This window comes from Vidua macroura, chromosome 2 (genome assembly GCF_024509145.1).
Source record: "Vidua macroura isolate BioBank_ID:100142 chromosome 2, ASM2450914v1, whole genome shotgun sequence".
Classification (NCBI taxonomy): Eukaryota; Metazoa; Chordata; class Aves; order Passeriformes; family Viduidae; genus Vidua; species Vidua macroura.
This window is the reverse complement of record NC_071572.1, coordinates 67,987,307-68,000,116: the sequence shown is the minus strand read 5'-3', so window position 1 is coordinate 68,000,116 and position 12,810 is coordinate 67,987,307. Positions and strand designations below refer to the sequence as shown.

General features: G+C 50.6%; 1 protein-coding gene across 4 annotated transcripts in view; it reads right to left on the bottom strand.

Moving 5' to 3' along the window:
• BOC (BOC cell adhesion associated, oncogene regulated) overlaps positions 1-12,810 on the bottom strand; it is a 53,706-nt gene that overhangs the window by 17,791 nt on the left and 23,105 nt on the right. For all 4 annotated transcript variants that reach the window (XM_053971253.1, XM_053971256.1, XM_053971252.1 and 1 more), the window contains exons 2-3: positions 4,622-4,781; positions 3,975-4,253 (exon numbers count right to left, since the gene is read on the bottom strand). In XM_053971253.1, coding sequence (XP_053827228.1) covers positions 3,975-4,253; positions 4,622-4,706 — 364 coding nt within the window. In that variant the 5' untranslated portion in view covers positions 4,707-4,781. The remainder of the gene's footprint in view (positions 1-3,974; positions 4,254-4,621; positions 4,782-12,810) is intronic.

Genomic DNA, 12,810 nt, shown 5'->3' with positions numbered 1-12,810 from the left:
AAGAGGAAAGGGAGAGAAGGGGAATAGGAAGGAAGAGGGTCCTCCAGCCTCCAGGCAGGCAGGCACCCTCCACTATTCCCCCCTCAGCTGTGAGAGCGGCCTAGGGCTACGGCTTTCACTCCCCATCCAGCCAGCACGGAAGGAGTGTGGGCACTGGTGCTGTCATCACCAGATTCCTCCCACCCTGCTGAGACAGGCACAGCCCCACAGATTCCTGCCTACTCACACCCCCCCCCAACCCCCCAGCACATCTCCCCCACCCTGGGCCCATCTCACAGTCCTCATGCCACAGCTCTGCTGCCTCACAAAACACCACCTGTGTTTTCCTTCTCTCTCCTCCTTATACTGCCTCTGCCCCCAGGGCCAGAGCCACCGTGCCTACTCTGCATATGCTTTTCCAACAGGCAGCCATCCCCTTCCTTCCTTCCCTCCTTCCCTCTTGCCATTGCCTCTGGGGAGTATCAGCGGAGAGGCCCTGGCCAAGGAAAATGAATGGGACTGTTTTCAGAACGCAGCTGCAAATTCCTGGGGGATGCCCAGCCTGACCCCGTGCAGGGTCACTGCCCACAAGCTGCACACGCTGAGGCCCAGCTTCCCACACGTGCTGCCACAAGGCCGAGGACTGACCTCACCCGCCGCACTGATGGAGGGAACAGGGCACTGAGCTGCCCTCGCCCACTGCGTTCCCGGGACACAGGTACCTGCAATCCCACAACCCCAGCCACAGGGACACTAGAACGGGTGGAGTTTTTTTGCTGCACCCCTCATCTATTCTTCTGTTTTGTTTTCAAATATCATGTCTATCCAGGTCAGGCTTGCTGCTGTGTTTGCTGCCCTGATTTTCTATGCATACAGATGAGTGCTGGGAGTTACACAGCTCTCGCTACCTCTGCTCACCAGCCTTGCTCAGCCCTTCATTTCAGTTGCCCCTGTGAGCTCCCCGAAGAGCTCCCGACCATCTAAACCTCTGGCTGTTACAGAACCAGCCCTCAGCACCATGTATAAGTCACACAGTGGAATCACTTGGTCCCACCAGAGCCTACTGCAGCCGTGCCTTTTACGTACAGCACCCCTATCCAGGAGAAAGGCTGGGGCAGGGCTTTCTGGCAGGATGGCAACTTTGCTACCTAGAATCAGACACAGAAAACATCTCTCTCTTCTTTGCAGCTGTCATTCACATGAAGGCCTAAAGCCTGGCTGGGAAAACCAGGGATAATCCTGTTTTATCCATACGAGTTGTCCCAGACTGCAGTGCTGCCCTGGGGCCTGCAGGGCTGATCTTGTGCACCACAGTCAGGCCAGCAGTGATCAGCAGGTGTGACCTGCAGTGACTTGCACTGATATGCCATGGGCTGCCAAGGTTGTGTGGAGCACCAGCTCAGCTCCAACTGGACTCAAAGGTGCCCAAGTAATGCCTGAAGTGCTGCTCCCTTTGTCACTTCATGAAATCTTTCCCTTCTGCAAATCCCTCCTCCCTCCACCTCTTGGATATACAACAGCTATTTTATCTCTGCTGGAGAAATTAAATGCAAGTTTCAACCAGCTCTCTGAGCCAGGGGGAAGAGAGATGGCCTAGGCATCACTGTGCTGCAGATGAGAGAAGGAGGTGTGAGTCCCAGGGCTATGCCTGGCTGCCAGCACTGCAGTGATGCTTATCTGCTTGCTGACTGTCAGCAAAGCAGGCCCCAGGAGAACAGGCACACAGAGCCTGGGGCATTCCAGAGTGCTTCCTTCAAAGAAGGCCCAAAGAAAGGAGGGGAAATAGCCTAAAAGTTGGCCAGATGATTTTACCTACACTCTTCAAAACCTACCAAGTCACTTCTTCCAGTGACTCCAGGTCCTCTTCCAAAACAAACTTAAGCCTTGAAAGTATTTCCATAGCCCTCTTTCCCCCACTGCTTTCATCCACACATTCCAGTTTCACTTTCCCCTTGACACCCCAAAATAATTTTTGGATGTCACTAAGACTTTCAGAGGGTTTTCTTTCAGCCCTGAAGGTTATCTGGAGGAGATTTATCAACTGCAATGCTGACCTGCCACGGGCTTTCCTCTCACCATGGTCACCACTGAATCAGCTCTGAGCAAGGTCCTGTAAAGGAGGTCTGGAGCAGGAGAGAGAGCCCAGAGCACACCTGCTACCACAGCTTTCAAACTCAGTCCCACCACCAAGTGGTACTCCCTGCTCTTTCAGAGCAACACCACTGTTGCAAGCAGACTCCAGCTCATGAACGTGAGACTGGTTATTTGAACCTCTCCAGAAGGTTCTCCTCCCACACCTTCAGTCCCACACCTTCACTGGGATGCCCTATCTCTCTCTTCACTTACTGACTGCTAGATCTTCCCCACCTGGGTGCTCTCTATCACCTGAGGCTATCCAGGTGTGTGGGATACAGCTACCCCTGAGGATGAGGGACCCATGCAGCACAGCACAGGGGTTTTCCACAATGGATTAGTTGCTTGATCATCCAACCTCTGGCTCCAGTTTTGTGAGCTCCACTGAGTGGTGCTCCTGACTTCCTCTCAGAAGTGTGTTTGCCACGACAGGGACCACAGCAATGGCCAAGTCCTTCTCTTGCACGGACATCTCCAGTTGCAATCCAGTAGGCAAAGGTGATTTGGCTCTTGGAGAGGGGTGATGCACTACTCAGAGGCTTTGATTTGTCCTGAAGGGCATGGTGGGGCCTTCTGGTGCCTAAGGACCTGTCCCCAGTCCACCACTAAGAGATACTTTTCCCAGGAGACAGAGCTGGTGGTAGTGGGCTGAGGTGCGAGTAAAAAAAGAAAAGGGGATCAGCTAAGCAGGAGCTGATCAGTCTGAGGAGCTGTGCACACCCTACTCTCCTAAATTCAAACCATGCCCTTGGTAATCCCATCCACCTCTCCCCTCCTCTCCTTCTCTCTATCAGGCCACCAGCATACACAGCCCCCTTTCTGCTCTGGAATGCATTCTCCGAAACTTAATCTCAGCATGGGGCTCAGGCCAAATCCCCCAACAGATTCGGCCCTGTGACAACCCCCTCCCACCCTGCCTCAGAGTTCAGCAACTCTCTCCTTGCTCTCCCTGGCCTCCTCCTCCTCCCACCCAGCCTGGCCTAAACATTTCACTCCTGATTAATGTACCAGTGACAAGCCAATAGTTCTTGGCTTTAAAGCAAAGCCAGGCCCCACTTTGTACAAACATCTTCATGTCTTCATTTTCTTAAGACTTAGCCCCAAACTCCCTTTTTCTGGGAAAGATAAAGCCCTTTCTATGCTCAGGGACTGTCACTGCAAGGCAATCAATGGCAGCCTCCTCTGCACACACTTGCTCCACCAAACACTCACTGTGGATTTCTGAGAAGGTGGGGCTCTCCACTACTCTTTCTTACATGCATCCAAATACAGTCCCTTCTGGCCAAATACATACAACATCTGGCCAAAACCAGGTGCTTGTAAGAAAAATTGCCCAGCTAAGACACCTCTGGCCATGCACACATCTCCCAGTGCCAGAGGGCAGCAGTGAGGAGCACGTAAGCTCAGGGATAGGAGCAAAGTCTCTTGCTCAGAGCTGTGTCTCAGGAAGGCAGTAAAACTTAGCATACGCTGACCCTGTGCTGGCAGCAGTCCTGCAGCAGTCCCAGCAGCAGTTGGGCCATCAGCACCAGCAGGTACTATTTATAAACTCCATCAGTAAGTCAGGAACCAGAGGAGGCAGCCTGACTGTCAGGAAACCAACTACACACACAAACCCCACAGCTCAGGTATTCATGGGTCTTGCAAAAACTTCTCCCTGAAGGACAGATCTGCAGCCTGCCATGCAGGAGGAGGACAGCTTGGGTCAGACTGAGCCACACCACGTCAGCCAGTCCACAATCAAAAATGCTACAAAAGGGCCTTGATGCCAGCATGAGCAAGCAAGAATGGATGAGCCTCTCAAGACGTGTGAGCAATGGCCCAAGCAAAGCAGGGGCTGTCAGAGAACTAAAGCTACTCACTAGCTAAGGTGACCACTGCAGGGACACTGGCAATGACTCCTTCAGGCACACGAGCGATGCACTGGTAGCGCCCCACAGTGCGGTTGTTGAGAGCTGTGATGATGAGCTTCCCTCGCTCCACGTGGATGCCCAGCACCTCATCTGATCCAGCCAGCTCCTTCCCATTCAGTCTCCAGGTGAGGTTCACTCGGGGGGGGTCCACCACACAGCCCAGGCTGACTGGGCCTCCAAGTTTTTGGACAATAGAAGCAGGTTGCACTGTGACCTGCAGGGATTCACCTGCACAGAGGGAAAAAATGGGAATAAGAAAGCTCTGAGAGACTCAGCAATAGAATCGGCAGAGGAAAAAGCTGCAGCGCTGTACATTTTGCAATTCCCAATGGCCTCTCCTTGTGTTGCACCATCCCCTTGACTCCTTGCACACCCATCCTAATTTTTAGAGATATACACCAGCCCCATTTCTTCCTGGCACCACCTGAGAGAATGTTCCACTCCAAATGTACCCTCCTCTGGAAGAGGGTTTGAAACCAGACCCTTGGTCAAGGCTACTCAGGGAACAGCAGAGAGAGGAAAGCTGTTTGTCTGTGAGGCATGGCTATGCTAAACAGCATCAAGGCAAACCAGAATGGGTAAGAAAAGACACTCACTTAGTTTGGCAAAACAGCTGGCAGCCGCAAGCACGAGGCAAGGGATGGGGGACATGGGCCTCTTCCTTCCACGTGTCATTGCCATCCCATGCAGTGTGACCTGGGGCACCCAGGGAAGGGTCCCATAAGCTGCCTCAGGGGATGCAGTGGCAGTGGATTCCTGCGGATGATAAGAGACATGATGGATGAAACACTCAGGCTTCCCTCTGCTTTCCAGCCCTGCCTGGCTTCTCGACCAACATCCCTAAACTGCCACAGATTCACCAAGCCAGTGGCCTGAGGAGACTACAGACGCTGATGCAAGCATTTCTCTTCTCCAGCCTCTCCCCCAGGCATGGCTGGGAGTCTCCCAAGACATCCCATCCTCAGTACACACACACACACACACACACACACACACACACACACTCCCCTTCCCCATTTCATACTTGGCATAGTGAATGACAGTGATGCACACCAGGCAATCTTCAGGAGCAAAACACAAACATTTCCAACAAAGTGTCACTGAAGATATCCACTGAGTGTTGCTGCCACTTCTTGGCTATGTCTGGGACATATTCTATTTTGAACACTAAAGTAAATGAGCAGTGTAAGTCCATTCTACCTAAGAGACAAAACTTATGAAAATACTTCAGATTAACTGTTCTGCCTGAAAAACAACGCCTATTTTAAGTCTACACAAACTACCAGGTTCATACTTAAAAGCATCAACTAGCCCCTAGAAGTGAGAAATGTAAGGCCACCTGTCACAACCCAGGTTGCTGTGAAGAGCCGCACACTGCAGCAGCTGCTTTGGAGACTCATAAACGAACACTAAAGCAGACAAGCCAGGTCAGGGGGATTAAAAACCTCAGAAGCTGACCTAAGAGATACCTCAGATGTCAAATTGAGTCCACCTTTAATCAAAGGCAACAGGCTGAAGTCAAGAGGAGATTTCCCTCTCCTGGCATCGTAATGCAGCTATAGGACTTTGAGCTCCCTTCAGCTGCAGCACTAAAACGACCTGCAAGCCTTAAGGCACTGCAGAATTGTTCCTGTGGCATGTCTACAGGGAAGAAGCCCAAGACCAAACCCAAAGCAGCCATGGCAGCCAGCCCAAACAGCAGTTATACTGCCTGCTCCCCCTGCACCAACCAGCTCATTAGCCACAATCACCACCCTCAGCAGCACCTGACTCTGCAGGGTGGTATTTCCTACTTCCACCATGGTTACTGCTTGAGCCATCACATGCTTAAGCATGTGCTCTCCATACCCATCTCAGTCAAGAAGAGGGCCCAAGTCCCTTCAAGCATAGCCCCCAAAATTAAACCTCCTAACTCCTGAAGTAAGGAATGACACATACTCCCCCGAGATGCTTGGTGAGTTGTCCAAGGCAAGGCTGGTTTCTGCTAGCAAGGAAACCACACCATTTGGGGAAATATCACCAAGCTACTCTCAAATGACTTTGCTTGGCTTTTGGTGACAGCAAAGGTGCAGAAGTGCAGCACAGGGCAATGTCCACGGCCAGCCATGCTGAGGTCCACATCCTAACAGCAAGAATCCAGCAGGCTGGCTTGCATGCCTCTCTGCAAATTGGGCTGTCCCTCTGACAGCCTCACAAGCTGTCCCTTTTCCCTGCCACATCCCAGAGGAGAAGGAGAAGTCATGGAAGAAACATATAAAGTTGAGAAGAGAAAAGCCTCCTCTGAGCTGGTGATTTCAAAAGGAAAAAACACCAAGTAAAGTGACATGCTGCTGGAGTTTTGGAAAGGCCAAAAGAGCATCTTTTCGTGGCCCTTTGCAGGCCAGTATGAATCTAGTGCACTGGCTGGCCCAGCAGGCCACAAGGCAGCTCTTTACAGGAGTTACACAATCATGGATAGAGTGGCTGTGAGGCCAAGATGACAAGCCCTGCTGAGAGGCAGAGAAAATTAAGTCAAGCTTGGCATGGCCCAGTGTGGCTTCCAGGCATCCAGAAGCATGGACAGAGCTCAGACATTGGGCATATCCTGAAGGCATCCAGAGAGAACAGCTAGGCCGTACTCCAACTACTGCAGGCCATGGCCCCGTTATATGTGGAAATCCCTGTGGGTAACCTCCAGTGACAAAGAGACAAGACAGCAACTTCCCTCCCACACACCTCATCCTTCTTGGTGCTCACTCTCCTTGCCTAAGAAAAGTCTCAAAATTTCCCCCACCAATCAGTGCAGAGTCATACAAGATACTTTAGCAATTGACTTGGAAACCCTCTGAGTTGCTCAAGTTTATTTCTCCACGGAAGACAGCCACCAAAGCACCCTTCATTATGCCACAGCCACCACTGATGATGGCTGTAAAAGTGCCCTGGGTTTGTCCATACCAGAACATGCAGTGTTGACACCACTGCTGATGCCCAAGTTAAGGTCCCACTAATTACACTCATATGGAAAAGAATTTGAGGTAGTTCAGGCTTAAAAACACTGCATACCCTAAAGTTTACTGGAGATGAAAAGCCTTTCACTGATGTAGAAGAAACATTTTGGGGTAGGACTTACTGTCTGGTCCCTCAGCATTGGAAGCCTACGGAGCAAAGCTGACTCATTCCCTCTATCTGGATGGGTTTGGCAGCAGGATGGAAAAAAGTTGGATGGAAAAGAGTTGCTCCCTGGAGCCCAGGCTGAGGGAAGGGGTAGGCAAAGATGTTCCCAACCAGACCTCCCTGCAGCTCTGTGTTGCACAGAGCCTCTGGCCAGGAGGGCAAAGCCAAAGGCGCAGAACTGCGCATGAGACCCCTCGTGAGCTAGGACCACCCAGGCACATCGATGCAAGGACTGAACTGGCTTCCCCCAGGTCTCTGAAAAGACGAGGAGCAATAGGTGGGGAGAAAAAAAAGAGGAGCTCAAAAAATTTGGCCACAGCACTGGGCAGATTGAACAGTATTGAGCAGAGAATGAGGAGAGAAGGTGTGTTGCAACAAATGTATGTATGGTACCTCCCCAAACCTCCAGGCAAGAGTACGAGCTCTAAATAGGGACATGTGGCCATTTCTTTCACAGCTGAGTGACGTACAAAAAGTAAATGGCCAGCATAAAAATAATGAGGAAAATGAATGAAAACATCAATTCCAAAAGAACTATTAGGATCCAGGGCCAGATTTTGAAATTCTCAGCTTTTACAATTGAAGCCAGATTTTCAAAAGCATTCAGTTCTTGACATGCTGAGCTCTCCTGAATAGGCAACCAACTTATTTTGATGCCTAAATGGGAGCTGACCTCTTTTGAAAATGCTGTTCTTAAGCAGACTGCAATAGTGCAAAGCAAGGAACTTTATTAATAAGGCAGCTTTCGATCTGCCTTGTGTCCTGCCAGCAGCATCAGGGTGGACTACAGTGGGAGAGGAGGCAGAGGTGGGGAGTGGAGGAGACCTCAGGCACTCCAGCTGACTTCCCAGAGGTGGTGGGAAGGCTTCCCAGGTGCTGCAGGGCTGCTGCATGACAGGGTCCTACTCTGCTACCTCCTCTCCCAAAGGCAGGTACCTTGTGAGGTGCCCCTGACTGCCAGCACTTCTGCAGCCACCAGTAACACCACCCTTGACAGCTCCTGCATAATTGCTATCTAGGAAAAGAAAGAGTTAAAGTAATTCAAAGAGCTTCAAGAGAGAGGGAAAACAAAACAAAAAAAAAATTGTTTATTTATTTTAAATTCTTTCCTGTCAGGTTAAAATAACAATTTCCTGTCAGTGGAGCTCTAAGTCCCTTTCAGACAGCCCAGTAAATCAAAAGAGGGGCCATTAAGAGAACCAAATTAACGAGAGCTTCATCAGTTAAGGAGGAGTGGTGGGGGTGTAAAATCTGTCGGCTCGGCTTCCCACCACACACCTAAGCCCAGCAAGGCCCCTGCTTGCAGCCCCAGCTGTGCCATGGCGATGGAGGGCACTGCAAAGGCAGCAGAGCAAGAAAGGAAAAGCAGAGGTGAAGATATAAAAGGGAAGAAAGGCCCGCGCCTGCGCGGGGGGGGTGACAAATCTCGAAAGCAAAAAGGGATTTGAATTAAGCACGGGGCACAGGAGAGGTGTTTGCTGATTAGAAACTGAAGGTTTTACTGAGGAAATGCAGCTCACAGCCTCAAGCCCTCCCCTGCTTAACAAGGGCCAGCCAAGCAGCCCTTGTTACTGCCACATTGCCTGTAATTTACAAGGCTCCCAAATAGGAACCAGGCTGTGCCCCAGCTCCAGAGCAGCATCCCGCACCACACATCCCAGCTCTGCCGGCAGGCTGCGGGAATGCCCAGGCAGACCGGGAGCTGCACAGTCACCGACGCACATGGCAGCGGTCCGGGGTAGTGTCAGGCAGATGGACCTTGGGAACTTCTTCCTGCAAGGGATGAACAGTGGGAAGAGGTAAGGACTGCTCTGCACCGAGGAAAAGGCTGCAGCAACTGCAGTCCAGCTACCAGCTGGGGACACCCTGGGTGACTCTGGAGAATTCACTGCAGCTGCTCTCTGTTTCCAGCAGGTCAAGTAGGGACAGTGATACTCCCAGCTCTCTGTTTCACACATTGAGACCTCAGCTTGCTCAGAAAAAGCAATGTACAGTATTATGAGCCAATTGTACTTGTAATCATTACTTTTTAATACAAGACAGTATTATTTTCTCCTGCCTAAAGCAAAAACCACTGAAAAAGAAAATGTGGAAAAGAAAAGAGCAACAGCACCCCTTTGTTTTACAAACTGAGGAATCTGAGGGCTTGAAGAGGAAGCCAACCTGGCCCAAGGTTATTCAGTAAAGCAGTGGCAGGCAGGGCTGGAAATCAAAAGCTCTCTGACTGGAACATCCATCTCATCAAGCAAGCTGTTCTTGGATCCTAAAACTTTCCATCCCCTCTTAAAAATCCCACTGTACAACTGTATAATCCTCTAGCTGCAAAAATACTGTCTAGGTGACATCTTTTGCCAGATCAGCTGCAAAGTCCCTGCATGATTCCTGGGCATGGACAGCAATCTAGGCAGCCCTGACTGCTTCTCCCTTCAACCCATCAAACAGTAACATCCCACAGGGCAAAATTAACCTGTACCCACCCCCCATCCCTTTTTCAAAGTATTAATTTCACACTGTTAAGTTATGCTCATTTTCTCTGAAAGGGTTTGGTAAAAGGACAGGTTGGTGCAGGACAGAAGCTCCCCCTACCACAGAACACCATGGGCAGCTGATGGGGATGGGTGTGCAGGTGCCACAGGGAGTGGCAGGATCCCAAAAGGGAAAATGCTGCTATCAGGAGTGGGCAGAAAGCAGAACCCAGTATTACACCACTATGTTTGAAGGCAAGGAAGTAGCACAATCTTTGTGGAAACAGGGATGAAAGCTTGCCTGTTTTTCCCTCTGTAGCACTGAGAGCTGCTGATTTCAGAGTGCTTATAACAGCTCTTATAACATAGCCCTTGACTAACTCTATGAGGGGATCACCTCCTCCCTTTTTTGAAGTGATTAGGCAAAAAAGATTCTCTTAGTGGCTGCTTGTGAGCTCAGAGAGTCCATCAAAAAGCCACAACAGAGAAAGCCTGGGATAAATTCATGCTCATAGTCAGAAGGAAAATATCCAGAATAAAACCTGGCATGGCACAACCACCACAGATCAGTGAGTTTTCCTAAAAACTGCAACTGGGTGACCCTAAAAGAACCACAGTTTTAATTCAAGCAAGTCCTGAGCAATAGACACCTCTTTAAAAAATAAACTAAACTTGCAGGTAAAACATCTCTTTTCCTTGAACAGAACTGCTCATGCAAACCAAACCAGCAACAAACCAAACATGCAAAATCTTTGTAACTTTTTTCTCTTCCTCAAGATGAAGCTACTTCCCTGAGCAGTTCCTTTCCACAACAGCCTGCAGCATCACCAGGGAGAGGACTGGGCATGCTGGCTTTGAATTAGCAAAAGGATGCAAAGCCTTCTCATAGCCTGTCTGACTTTTACTCATATCCCTGAGGACCCAATGCCTGCAGTTTCTGGCACCTCTCCATCCAACAGCTCGTCTGAACTGAGCGCCACTTTCCAGCTGGCATTGATCAGGCTAACTTTGCTGAGACCCAGCAAAGCCCTTCACGTTGGCATTTTGTCAGCCAGCAAGCATTGAGGCTGCTTGAAGAACGAAATTCTACCCTCATACCTGCCATGGGCTCTCCAGTGTCACCACGGTGGTGGCACCGCAGCGAGCGTGGCTCAGCTTGGGTGCTGCCTGTAGCATGGTGGTCCCAGGGTGGTTGGACCTGCCAGCTGGGGCAGCTCTAGTGCAGGTGGGCCACAGATGCAAGGATGGCCTTGCCCCACAGGATACATGTCCTTTTTTCCACAGTTACCAGGAGAGGAGCCCTGTGCTAAAACAGAGCATACACACTGGCTTTTGCTGCCCCTTGGTGTGCCCTGAAAGCAGCTTCTAGTCCTTGAAAAGACAAGGCTAAAGCGTAAGAAAAAAAGAAAACCCACCTCCTTTCTTCAATATCATGCTCCCCCCATGCCCTAGACACTTAATTTCCCTCCTTCCCCCCTCCCCCCCAGCTTCCCCCTCCATTCTGAGTAAATTCAATTTGACAACCCTGCTAATTGGATAAACGCTGCTCCCTACGTTCCTTTAAGGCTGCCCGCTTTTCTCTCCTTGTTTTTGGAGGGCGATTGTGGCTGTTCTTTAACATGAATTCCATCTGCTTTATTTCTCCTCTGCCCATTCAAGACCCCTCCTGAATATGTATGAGGGGCTGTGCCCCCCCACCCCCTTTCTCCTCCATCCCACCTCCCTCCCGCATCACCCCCCCACCCCTCTCCCTGCCCTCTCCCATTGCCTGGGACAATAACCCCCCAAATGCCCCCTTCTCCCACCCGGGCCCTTTTTGCTTTAGATAAACACAGGCAGTGTCAAGTGTGAGGAAGGCGGGGGGGGGAAGGATGGGGTTCAACTGCCAGTCAAGCCTCGGGCCCTCAATGAAACCCAGAGGCCTAGCCTAATCTGCTGCATGCTTGCCATATGGGAGCTGTGTTGCCCTGGGAAACACTAACAGGCAGAACGGAGCTTAATAGAGTCCATATTCATTGTAATGCAGTGAAATGGCTCGAGGGACTATTGCCCCTTGGGTCTGTTTTCATTCTTCTATTCCCCCTCTTTCTTTTCTCTCTTTTTTTTTTTTCTTTTTAATAAATTTTTTTCCTCCCCTCCTTCTCCCCCTCCCTTTTTTTTTTTTTTTTTCTTTTTTTTTTTTTTTTTTTTTTTTTTTTTAATCTGTTTTGGTGGGGTTTTTTTCCCTCCTTTCTTCCTTTCAAAAGGACGAAGTCCCTGGAGAGCTCTAATCTGGAGAGGCTGGGGGCTCCCCGAAGGGCTGGCCAGCCGATGGGGCAGGAGCAGGAAGGGGGAAGGGAGAGGGTGGAGGTGGTTCGGGAGGCGAAGGAGAGGTGGAGGGCAAGAGGAAAGTAGTAACTAATAAGCATGCAGCCGGCCAGCTGTCAAGATGCTGACAATACTGCTCCGGGTGCAAAGAGCCCGACAGCCAGCACTGGCATGGAGCTGACGCAGGGTCCTCTCGGGAAGTGCCTGCCTCCCCTAAGAGCCGCCCCGAACACGGCACAAGCGGCAAAGAGAAAAAAAAAAAAAAAAAAAAAAAAGAAAAAAAGAAAAAAAAAAAAGAAGAAGGGCGCAGATGGAGCGTGCTGCACAGCCTCTTCAGAAACAAAGTGCACCTAGGAAACAGATGTTGTTGCTGCAACAAGCCTGGAACTACTGGCTGCTCTCTGGCTCCTTCTCCCAAGTGCGTGCAGGGAGAAAGAGGCCCTGGATCAGCTGCCAGCACTGACCCCGTGGCTGGGACAGAGTGCCTCTCCAATCAAAACCTTTCAGTCCAGATTCACTCCCAAACTGGGAGAGCTGCCACAGTTTTAGACCAACTTTTCCTCAGCACTCTCCATCCTTCTCATTCTTGATCCACCTGTAGATTCTCCTGCCTCGCAGCCAAGGTCCCAGTTCAGGGAGCTGAGGAATCCTGAAAGGGGTGTACATCTGCAGGACTTGTGGAAGGGTGCAGGCCCTGCATTCAGGGGATTGATCTTCAAATGTCAGAGAACAGCAGAATTGCTGCTATCAAGGTCATGTGAGATCAAGGTCCCACAGAGGTGCAGCTCAGCCTACTCTCTTGCCAAGGCTGGTGTCAGGAAAAAAGAGTCAGGATCGCCTTGAAAACCACATCAAACAGT